This window comes from Quercus suber, unplaced genomic scaffold (assembly GCF_002906115.3).
Source record: "Quercus suber isolate HL8 unplaced genomic scaffold, Cork oak 2.0 scaffold_275, whole genome shotgun sequence".
NCBI lineage: Eukaryota > Viridiplantae > Streptophyta > Magnoliopsida > Fagales > Fagaceae > Quercus > Quercus suber.
The window spans coordinates 245,805-258,003 of NW_027069731.1; the positions used below are offsets into that span (position 1 = coordinate 245,805).

At 35.2% G+C, this 12,199-nt stretch overlaps 1 protein-coding gene across 2 annotated transcripts; it reads left to right on the forward strand.

The window, feature by feature from the left end:
* The first annotated feature begins 6,948 nt into the window (after nt 1–6,948).
* LOC112025563 (uncharacterized protein At2g39910) lies at nt 6,949–11,759 on the forward strand. Of its 2 annotated transcripts, XM_024058231.2 has the most exons (9): nt 6,949–7,079; nt 7,167–7,689; nt 7,971–8,057; nt 8,273–8,463; nt 9,088–9,283; nt 9,947–10,011; nt 10,954–11,055; nt 11,156–11,255; nt 11,595–11,759. In XM_024058231.2, the coding sequence occupies exons 1-9, from the start codon at nt 7,039–7,041 to the stop codon at nt 11,604–11,606; spliced, it is 1,317 nt and encodes a 438-aa protein (XP_023913999.1). In that variant the 5' UTR covers nt 6,949–7,038; the 3' UTR covers nt 11,607–11,759. The 2 variants fall into 2 exon arrangements, with proteins under 2 accessions (XP_023913999.1, XP_065637758.1); XM_065781686.1 differs by lacking the exons at nt 11,156–11,255; nt 11,595–11,759 and having other exon boundaries at nt 9,947–10,023.
* Nucleotides 11,760–12,199: the final 440 nt, after the last annotated feature.

Here is a 12,199-nt window from a genome sequence, read left to right on the forward strand (position 1 = left end):
GTCCTCATCAGTAGTGTTGCCTTCCACGTTGTCGTCCATATCGAAGGACTCGTCCACATAGGATAGACTTGATAGTTTCGTCAGTACTTATCTTCCTCATCAATTAATTAAATCAATAAACATATTCTTCCCTGCCTATACTTCCAAATAGTAAGGGGAAAGCTATTGTATTTGACCTTAATCCCAAATAAAGCACTATCCTTAACTTGATTTTTTTTTAATCCATAGACTTTCATTAACCAAACCAAGAAACTTGTTCTTTCCTCCTACCTATACTTCCTAACAGTAAGAGGAAATGAAGAAATATTAGAAACCAAACTAAAATTATAAGATGAGCCTGTTGAATTTGAGCATTCAAGTTTCCAATTGGGATACCAATAAGCAACATCATTCTACTGCGAAGCTTGCTAAACTTTCAATTAGCACATAAAAATTCCCGAAGTTGTTTCAATAAAGCAATCCTATTTCTTTAAATCCTCTCGGCTCTCCTTCTTTCAGCTTTACTAGCTCAACCCCCTCTCACTCTTTATGGCCTATACTTCCAAATAGTGAGTGAGAAAGCTATTGCATTGGATCTCAATCCCGCATGAAATACTGTTGATTTTTTTTTTTTAATCCATAAACTTTTATTGATCAAATCAAGAAACATATTCTTCCCTACCTATACTTCCAAATAGTAAGGGGAAAGCTATTGCACCTGATCTTAATTCCGAATGAAGCACTAACCTTAACTTGATTTTATTTTAATTTATAAACTTTCATTAACCAAAACCAAGAAACATGTTCTTTCCTACCTATACGTCCTAACAGTAAGGGGAAAGGAAGAAATATTAGAAACCAAACTAAAATTATAAGATGAGCCCATTGAATTCAAGCATTCAAGTTACCAATTGGGATACCAGTAAGCAACATCATTCTTCTCCTACTACAAAGCTTGTTAAACTTTTGATTAGCACACAAAAATTCCCGAAGTTGTTTCAATGAAGCAATCCTATTTTTTTAAATCCTCTCGGTTCTCCTTCTTTCAGCCTTTCTAGCTCAACCCCCTCTCAATCTTTATGGCCTATTCTTCCAAATAATAAGTGGGAAAGCTATTGCATTGAATCTCAATCCCGCATGAAATACTGTTGATTTTTTTTTAATGGCGTAAATTTTTCCATTTTAGTCCCTACATTTTATTTTTTCCACTTTTAGTCCCTAAAACCAATTTACGCGTTCCATTTAAGTCCTTGAAGCTACTTTCCGTCACTAATCTAACGGACAAACTAACAGATAAATAAAATAATAATAAAAAATTTACTGTAGCATACCACGTCATATTATAATTTAAAATATTTATTTTTCAATTTTAACTAAATAAAAAAATTAAAAAATAAAATTAAAAACAATAAAACACATCAATTGATTTAAGTCATTTGGAACAAGAACACAATCAACACAAACCCAGAAATAAACACAAACTCAAATTTTAAAACACAAAGAACACAAATATTAATCTAAATCTTTCGTCTCCTCTGTGCCAAAGATCCAAAAATAAAACTTGAAGACCCCAACAAAAAGACCAAGAAAGAAAGGTTCCAGCCCAAAAACACAAAAAATTCTCTACTTTTTTTCATAAACCAGAAACCACAATGGCAAAAATTTCAACCAAAAGCCCCCCAAAATTGAATACCAAATCTCTAGAACCACCACAACAAACCTAGGGCTGCCAACAAACCAAATCTAAACCCACCTACAAAGCCAATCTAAAACACAAGACCACCCACAAAACCGATCTGAGATCTGACCCAGGACCACCCACAAAGACGATCTGAAGCCCAACCACAAAGCTAATCTGAAACCCAGGACCACCCACAAATCCGATCTGACCCAGGACCACCCAAAGCTGATCTTGAGAGAGAGAAGGAGTGAGAGAGGCTAGGGAAGAAGGTGAGAGTGAAGTGCAATGAGGACGACACCATCGGAGACCTGAAGACACTCATGGCGGCGCAGACGGCTACTCGGGCTGACAAGATCCGGATCCAGAAGTGGTACAACATCTACAACGGAGGGACTCTCGACCATATCACCCTTAAGGACTATGAAATCCACGACGGAGGGACTTCCGACCAGGTAAGCAGATCGGCGGCGGTGGATATTGCTGATTGCGACGAGTCGACCCGTTGACATGTTAAGCTTGTTGTGAGTTTTTCCATTGTGAGATTTTTTTTGTAGTTTAGGTGTTTGTGTTTTTGTCTGTGAGAGATTTGGGGGCTTGGGGATTTATGTTTTTTTTTTTTAATGGTGTTTTTATGCTGAATTTTCTGGGTTTATGAATTTGGTTTCTGGGTTTATGAATTTTATTTGCTAGAGGTTTTGTTGTTGATTGAAAGATGAGAAAATCTGGGTTTGAGTTGAGATTTTGTATATTTGGGTTTTGTAGTTTGAGAAAATCTAAGAAGATTTGCTGCTAGGTTTTTATTTGTGTTCTTGCTGGAGATTGATTTGTGTTTGTGTTTGGTTGATAAGAAAGGGCAAGAAAATGCAAGAAAATCTGGGCATGTATTCTTATGTTTAAAATCTGGGTTTGTGTTCTTTGTTCTCTGGGGTTCGTGTTGAAGGTGAATATAAATCTGGGTAACTCATATTTTTTATTTTGTTAAAATTGAAAAATAAATATTTTAAATTATAATATGACGTTGTATGCTACAGTAAATTTTTTATTATTATTTTATTTATCTGTTAGTTTGTCCGTTAGATTAGTGACGGAAAGTAGCTTCAAGGACTTAAATGGAACGCGTAAATTGGTTTTAGGGACTAAAAGTGGAAAAAATAAAATGTAGGGACTAAAATGGAAAAAAGTCAAAATATAGAGACTAAAAATGCATTTACGCCTTTTTTAATCCATAAACTTTTATTAATCAAATCAAGAAACATATTCTTCCATGCCTATACTTCCAAATAGTAAGGGGAAAGCTATTGCACCTGATCTTAATCTCGAATGAAGCACTATCCTTTACTTGATTTTATTTTAATCTATAAACTTTCATTACCCAAACCAAGAAACATGTTCTTTCCTACCTATATTTCCTAATGGTAAGGGGAAATGAAGAAATATTAGGAACCTAATTAAAATTATAAAATGAGCCAATTGAATTCGAGCATTCAAGTTACCCAATTGGGATACCAATAAGCAACATCATTCTTTTCCTACTACAAAGCTTGTTAAACTTTTGATTAGCACACAAAAATTCCCGAAGTTGTTTCAATGAAGCGATCCTATTTTTTTTTAAATCCTCTTAGCTCTCCTTCTTTCAGCCTTTCTAGCTCAACCCTCTCTCACTCTTTATGGCCTATACTTCCAAATAATAAGTGGGAAAGCTATTGCATTAAATCTCAATCCAACATGAAATACTGTTGATTTTTTTTTTAATCCATAAACTTTTATTAATCAAATCAAGAAACATATTCTTCCCTGCCTATACTTCCCAATAGTAAGGGGAAAGCTATTGCACCTGATCTTAATCCCGAATGAAGCACTATCTTTAACTTGATTTTTCTTTTTTTAATCCATAAACTTTCATTAACCAAACCAAGAAACATGTTCTTTCCTACCTATACTTCCTAACAGGAAGGGTAGAGGAAGAAATATTAGAAACCAAACTAAAATTATAAGATGAGCCTATTGAATTCAAGCATTCAAGTTACCAATTGGGATACTAGTAAGCAACATCATTCTTTTTCTACTATGAAGCTTGTTAAACTTTCAATTAGCACACAAAAATTCCTGAAGTTGTTTCAATGAAGCGGTCCTATTTATTTAAATCCTATCAGCTCTCCTTCTTTCAACCTTACTAGCTCAATCCCCTCTCACTTTCACTATGCTTGCTTCTAATGGAAAAAAAAAAATTGTAACTTAAGTTGACATGTATTGCTCATGTGGTTTCATGGCCCAAAAGGACATAAACCTTATAAATATAGAGTTATCATAAAACTCTATAAGATAACAACATACATTGCTTGTATAATAGATGTAAAAAATTACAAAATTGTCTGTTTTGCTAGAAACAATTTCTTTCTGGCCTATTCTTCCAAATAATAAGTGGGAAAGCTATTGCATTGAATCTCAATCCTGCATGAAGCACTATCCCTGAGTTAATTTTTTTTTTTTTTAATCTATAAACTTTCATTAACCAAACCAAGAAACATGTTATTTACTGTCTATACTTTCAAACAGTAAAGGGAAAGCGACATCATTGTTCTCCTACTATGAAGCTTGCTAAACTTTCGATTAGCACACAGAAATCCTTGAAGTTGTTTCAATGAAGCAATCCTATTTCTTTGAATTCTTTCGGCTCTCATTCTTTCAGCTTCACTAGCTCGAAGAGCTCTTGTATGTTTAGCAAGATTCAAAGAACAAAACTAATATAGAGCAAAATGCAGAAGAGAGAAAGGGAATGAGAGAGAGAGAATGAGAGAAAATTCTAGAAGAATGAAATTGATCTTGCTTGATTAACATTATGATCATAGGGTCAATATTTATACACCAAGTGAATCTAACCTAATAATTACAACTCCTGAAAATACATAATTGATCGGTGAAAGGTGGGATTAGTTAAAACTAATAACAGGGATTACATTAACTAACTTTCCCGTCTTTTGTAACTGATCCTTAATTCATCAATATGACACCGTTTGAGACTTGATTCAAGATCGTTTCTCACTTAAACAAAACTATTCGTTTAAGTGTTTTGATCAGGTACAATTGAACTCTGTTTTAATCGAACTACATTGTTTTGTTTGTCTTCTTCAACACCACCCCCCCCCCCTCTCAAAAGAAAGGGGAATGAATCCACCATGAGTTTGCAACGCTAAAGAAGGAATAGAAGGGGTTGTCAATGGCTTGGTGGAGTAGCGTGAGATTGTAGTTTGTTTCTTAGAAGACCAGGAAATAGGACTAGAACCAAGAAAAACTAGAAAACCAATGGTGGAAAGACAATTTGAGGGATCCCCTGCCCGGTATGCATCAGTGAAGGTTGAGAGTGTCAATGGGCTAGTGGAGAAATGAATTCCATAATGTACCTGTAACTCAGAACGTTGTTCTGGTTATCATTATCTAACTACCTAAAATGCCCCCAATTTGTCTATTTTAACCGTCTAACGTTTTAGGAAAAGAAAATGCTAAATTGCAACTACAGCCCTAAAGTTTGGTGGCATGAAATTTCAGAATTTGAATTTTTTCCTATGAAGTTTTATTCTGTTTGCATCAGCCCATCCATATGTTTGGTTAAGTGTCATATAAGCATGTTAAACGTGTTTAATTCATCCAATAAAATAATGCTATGTTGTTTTTAAGCTAAAATGCAAAGTACACCATCTAAGTTTGAATGAAAATCATTTTAATCATCTAATTTTACTTTCCTTTAATTAAGTCTTCTAACTTTCAAATTTATTCAATTCAAGCATTTTATCCAATTTCGTTAAAATATTATTATTAATTTTACAGGTTTTTTTTGTGAAAATAATTTTTTTAAGAGCAATTTAAAAAAAAAAAAAAAAAATTGGACAGAAGACCTAAATTGAATAAATTTGAAACTTAAAGAACTTAATTGAATAAAAGTAAAGTTAGAAGACTAAAATGAACTTTAGTCAAACTTAGATGGTACAATTTGCATTTTAGTCTTAATTTTATTATGCAGTGTCATTTTTAATTTTTTAATTTTTTAGGCTACAAAAATGTGACATCATTTTTTATAGTAATTCTATTAGAGAGAAAAGATGGAATAAAAAAGTAAAAACCTAAATAATATGGTAATGCTTTACATCAAATTGTATATTATGTCTTTTGGCATCAGCTTATAAGCTTAACTTTTAACTTTTAGCTTTTATATATAGTTTTGTAAACCTTATTTTTTCTCGCATTTTATCACTTTTTCAAAAATTTTAAAGTATAAATATACTTTAGTATACTTTCAGTAACAAGCCAGATAAGTTATTCCCAAATGGACACATAGTCTTAAAACTTTCATTCAACTATATAGACTTTCATAAAACTATACAACGTGTCATTTTAGTACACAACGGTTCTATTATGTGGAGAGGATTAGAGAAGCCGAACAGAGAGAGTAGAAAATGTCGAACTCATTCTCTAACCTCCATCACCTTCTCTTTCTGTAAGTTCACTTTCTCTCTAGCTCCCTTTGGTTTGTTTGTTTTCCCCCCTTTCACATGTATAATAATAGCACAAATAGTCTATAATAATAATAGGTGTTCACTTAATGAAAAAAAAGAAAAAAAGAAAAAAAAAAAGGATATTAGGTGCAATTCATTTCCTTAATTAATTTGATTCATTCTTTCTTAAAATTTGGCATTTTTTTTTCTATGTGAAAAATACGGATTGGTCTTATCCAACCCTCAACCCGATTCCAACCCCTAAAGTGACTCGTTTTTACCTCTAACATGGTTGACCCGATCTGACATGACCATTTGCCATATCTACACAAAGTATCATACAAAATCTTATTGTTCTTTGTTTCAATTTTCATGGGTGTAGTTGGCACTCATAGTTTGCGTGAGAGCACGATGACCCATTTTCTTCGTCTTAACATAAATTCACAAATTGGCAGTTCCAGAGTTGTATGCCGCTTGCTGCTATGCATATTGGGAATCAAGGAATGAGTCATGTGCAAATAAGGATGCATGTTAGGGGAAACTAAAGTCTAAGAATGCAATCAAATTTATAATCAAACTTTCCAATTGAGTTTTCCCAAGAAATCATTGTTAATTCTCTAAACTTTTTTAGATTTGGAATTGCCTTTTAATTCAATTTCAAGCAAAGAACTGTGAAAGACTTGCGAGCTTCAAAGGTTCAAGTTTCAACTCAAGGTAAATTCTATTGAAAAGTGAAGATGGAATAAAAAAGTGAAAACCCAAGTATAATATGATAATGCTTGACGACGATTCGTATAGTCTTAAAACTATACGACGTGTCGTTTTGGTACGTCCGTACTGTTATATGTAAGAGGATCTCAGAGAAGCCGAACTGAGATTGAGTCGAAAATGTCGAACTCATTCCCTGACCTCCATCACCTTCTTATTCAGTAAGTTCTCTCTCTCTCTCTCTCTCTCTCTCTCTCTCTCTCAAATTTCATTCTCTAATAGCGTTTCTTTGTAAAACTTTTTCAAAGGTTATCGGAGCCAATAGCGGAATCTCTCGCCAAAACCAACTACGCTCCACCAGAGGGTTCCCAAATCTCCGTCAAAGCCCTAATCGAGCCTCTTCTCCCACACAAAGCCTCACCGCCAAACCCTAACGTCGATGCTTCCATCAAAGATTTCGCCCTAGCTTGCTCGTTGCTATCCTCCTCTCACTCCTCGACTCACGACCTTCTCTCATGGATTCCCGAAAACCTCTCTACCTCAGCGAACTCGGCCTTTCGCGAGCTCTCCAAAGCTTATTGCGTCGCTTTCGGAGAGCGAAACGCGAAGAGGATTGCAGAGTTGGGATTGGATTGTGGTTCGGTGCCCGAAGAGCAGAGGTTGGTGGTGGAATTGATGCCTGAGGTGATGCCATTGTTGAAGGAGAGGATTGAGGAGAGCTCGATCGATAAGTCAGACGAAGGTGGCGATGAGGTCTCAGCTGCTTCGGCTAGAGTTCCAGTTCGGTTTGCCATTGTGGCTGCTTATCAGTTTAGGTGGTTTGCCACTCAGGTTTGTGCTTTGTGAATTTTTTGAACTTCAAAGATTTTGGTTTTTTACATAGCTTAGGTTCCCAATTAAATTAAACACTGTGATTGTATTGGTCAACGAATTGCATTGTTGAATTTAATTATGCTCGGAAAAAATAACTCCATTTTTACTGTATTGGTCAATACAACTATGTGGTTGCATTCAATTGGGAACTACAGTACTTAAAGGAACTGTATCTAAGTTCTTTCTTATGCTTTTGTAGCCATGTGGGCTTGTTTAAAATCGTCTTTTGTTTTTGATAGGTTGATTATCCTCATTTGGGAAAATTGTGCGCTTTGGTGATTCCTTGTGCGTTGACTGCTCTTGATCATTGGTCGCCGGATGTGAAGGTATGAGATTGGATTTTGGTTTGGTCCCCCTTTTACATTAATTTAATTGCAAATTGCTAGTTATAAATTTTAATCATTCTTGAATTGCCATAAAAGCTTGAGCTCAAAGTAGAAGTTTTTTATTTTGTTTTTGGATTATAGAATTTACAATTTCAATCTTCAAGCGTGTTTCAATCCTGTGTTTTAGAAGTTGATTTTCTCTTCTCATTTTTCAGGGGCAGGGCATGATTAGCTTTATACATCTTGCAAAAAATGTCAATGCTGTTGAGCTTGGTTCGTATGGAGATGTGATTCTTGATGCGTGCTGCCAGAATATTGCTTCTAGTGATGAGATATGGCACCATGTAGTTGAGATGTCAACACTTCTTGTGACTTGTATCCAGAGCGGCAATCCCCGTAGCCCATGGTATGTTTGTTTGTCTGTGTTCTTTTAGTTATCGACAATTGTTTTTGTGCTTTTGTAGGTTTCTTTTGAAATGGAAAGAATGTTATTTATGCAACTAAAATCATTGCTATGTTTCTGATAAAGGATTTGGAAATGGACTATTGATTAATTAGCATGTGCTTATTATCATATATTGGATGTTTATGGAAATTTGGTGGAGTATGTGGTGGTGGCAGTGGCAGTGGCAGTGGCAGTGGAGTATGTGACGCCAAGTGTGGTGGGGAGTGAGGCTGTTAGTTGGAGGAGGAGGAGGAGAGGGAGAGAGTGAGAGTGAAGAACAAAGAGAGAGAAGGCATGATGTTTTCTTGAAGGGGGGAGAGAGAGAGAGAGTTAAGATTGTTTTGGTAGTTAGAGGGGGCATATTGCGCTCTACCACTATGGGTTGGTTGGTTTCTGTTGCGACTCTTGTAGTGAGGAGAGAATTGGATCCTATGCGGTTAAGTGTTCAGGTGGATACTAGCTGCCACGTTGGCATTTTCCTTTAGAATTTGGATATGGATTATTGATTAATTAGAGTGTACTTATTATCATATATTGGAACTTATGGAAATTTGTGTTTGCTCATTATCATGTATTTGTTGTTAGGTTTGAAAGGATGTTAAATGAGATGTTAAGTCACTTGGAGCGGCAACCAAGGGACAAGGAGCGCCGTGTTGCATGGCTCAAATATATCGAGCCACTTTTGAGTGCTGTTGGCCTTGTGTTATTAGCACATTTTAGGCGTATATTTCCCCTTATTCTTAAGTGGATGCATGCTGATGATGATGAGACTGTTCTACTGGTGAGAATAATTTCTTTTCTTTTGACACTTACTGATTCCAGCGAGTGTTTGCTTGAAGATGGCTTTGGGAATCCTTTCTTTCTTAAACACAATTATGAGGTTTTACCTCCTCTGCTAGGTAGTATTTTGACCATTTTCAATGTATACATTTACTGCATAAATTATGGAGATAGAAATTCTCAGGTTTATGTTTCATTCTCCGTCTTACTATAGGAAGAGATAGTATATCATATTAAAAAATGAACTTGACTTTGCAATAGCCTAGTGATTAACTACCTAGCAAAAGTTTCTTTTTTCCCTCTGTTTTCTCAGTTTGTAGTTGTCATTTGACCTTCAGCATCTCAGATACTATATGCATTGCATCACACTTTAAAAAAAAAAAAAAATTATAAGTAAGCTTTGCATCATACTTGTCTTTAATAGGATAAAGATGTTTCGTGGAACAAAGGTCCTTTTGTAAGTTCTTTTCAACACTACCAGTAACAATCCAGGCATTTCTTGCATAACCTAATTAAACATGTAATTATCCATTGCCCTCTTTGCGCTTTCCTCATTACAAATAAGTATAGGGCAAACTCAGCGCTATTTCTGTAGCTGATTTTTGTTTGATGTAGTAACAAATATACTATTTGTCTATTTCTATAATTCTTTAATTATATGCAGGTTCTGGAACGGATCCAGACTATTTTAAAGTTAACGTGGATAAGGAACACACCATATGTTGGAAGGTAAATTACTAGGTAATTATGCTTTATCATCTGATAGTTTTTTCAGTTAGGCAGCATTTTGAAGTGCCCTGGAACATCATTCCTTCTGTTATCTTGCATGCATTTGACTGTACAAAACACTATAATAGCAAATAGAATGAGCTGATGATTTTGAGATCTTTGCTTGATTTTACTGAACAAGTGTTTAGAATAAGAATGAAACTTGCCTTGTGAAAGGAACTTAATTCATTTCAAACAATCCAGCAAAAGAAGAAGAAAAAAAAAAAAGAAAAAGAAAAAAAAAAAGACATTTCAAATGCCATAAACACAATTTTTAATTGCACTTCTGTGGGATGCTCACTGCTGTTTTGTTGTTTTTATAACTTAATTAGTGATTGTTTGTTCAATCTCATGTCATTGCACTGGTCCTTCAAAATTCAAAATTTTGTGTTTTTTCTTTCTTCCAACCCATTATTTGTACAAGTAAAGAATGTGGCGTTTAATGACTGGTTTTTCCCTTAAGGATGTTTAGGAAGGCACTACAGTCAACAATCGTTTCTAGATGGCAGTTAATGGTCCTGTAAGTGACCATTAGAAGTTAGTCCATTGTGAACTTCCTTCCAAATGTGGCCTTAGTTGCTTTGACCTTGAATAGGAAGTATATTTTTAAGTCTCATACTTCAGTTCTGCTTCAAAACCTTCCTGGCATACAATAGGTTTGGATACCAGCCTATGCTTGCTTATATAGTGCATTTTGGAGTCTGAAAAGTTGTGGTTTAAAGGCTTGGGATTGTGGAAGTGTTTAAGGATATGTATGTGGGTTTTAGTTTGATATATATTTTTTCCCCGAATAAGTATAGATTATGGTGTAATCAGGGTTTATTGGCAAAGGGAATTGAATCTTGAGAGAGATTGGTTTCTGGATTTTATGATGTGTTCACAATTCTGCAAATTTGGTGTCAGGTTGGTTGATGAACTCACGATTTTGTATAAAGAGGCTGCAATGAAAAGGGCTTGTGAAGAAGTTAGAATGCATATTCTTCAGATACTGATCTTACTCCAGCAGTAAGTGTTGTGTTATGATTTCCATGATAATAGAGGAGTTTTACATAATTTCTTCCTTGATCTTTGATTTGTTCTTTTATCATTCTTCCTGAACCCCTAGATGCAAAGTTATGCAATTTGAAGCAGCCTGGGGCAAGCACAAGGACGATCCAAACTTGGCAAATCTTGAGTCATCTTTAAGTGGAAGAGGCACAGCAACGGTAAAAACCATGCTCTTTATTACTGCACATTTGTGACAACTGCAGTGCAGTTGTCATCACAGGGTTCAAAGCCATTGAGAACTTACTGAGCTTGCCATTCCATTTCGTGAGTTACTTGATCCAAATGTCTGGCTGTCAGTGATATTTGGAAAACAAGCTATTCAAGTTACACCTATGCAGCTTTGTGTGTATGTGTGTGAGTGGGTGGGGATGTAGCAAGCTCTGAGTTCCATTTCCTTCCAATCTTTCTAGTACTTTTTTGTCATGCTGCTCCTATGTCCAATTTTAATACCTTATCTACTATTTTCTGTCTAATTAATCTGTGAAAATGTGACGCAGGTCGTTCAATGATCATATGGAAAGGTATCTTGAGTCCTACGAAATGAATTCTTGTCAATGTTCATTGGAATATTTATGTGCAATTGATGTAAATAGATCATTTTGGGAACCATGTACATGTAATTGTAAGCATTAATATAACTTGCGATATTTTAATTGGTCTTAGACATATCTCAAACGTATGCCCTTGTACATTTTACATGTATTACTAAAGCAGAAACAAAACAAGAAGACACAAATAGCATGAGTACAGCCAATTAAAGAAATACAAGATGATACTCAAACAGACTGGGCAAACTGCGAGGCGATACAAACCCACAAATCTGATCAGCTGTGTGTGTGGGTGGGTGGGTGGGTAGGTGGGGATGTAGCAAGCTGATTGAGTTCCATTACCTTCCAATCTTTCTGATACTTTTTTGTTATACTGCCCTTATGTTCAATTTTAATACCTTATATACTCTTTTCTGTCTAATTAATTTGTGACAATGTGATGCAGGTCGTTCAATGATCAGCTGGAAATGAATCTTGAGTCCTACGAAATGAATTATCGTCAATGTTCAGCGGAATATTTATGACATATCTCAAACATAAGCCCTTCTACATAT

Excerpts from the sequence above, each read along its gene's own strand:
- LOC112025563 (XM_024058231.2), top strand. The coding sequence starts at position 7,039 with ATGTCGAACTCATTCCCTGACCTCCATCACCTTCTTATTCA. Across the intron at positions 7,080-7,166 it reads CTCCATCACCTTCTTATTCA|GTTATCGGAGCCAATAGCGG; the intron begins GTAAGTTCTCTC and ends ACTTTTTCAAAG. Across the intron at positions 8,058-8,272 it reads ATTGGTCGCCGGATGTGAAG|GGGCAGGGCATGATTAGCTT; the intron begins GTATGAGATTGG and ends CTCATTTTTCAG.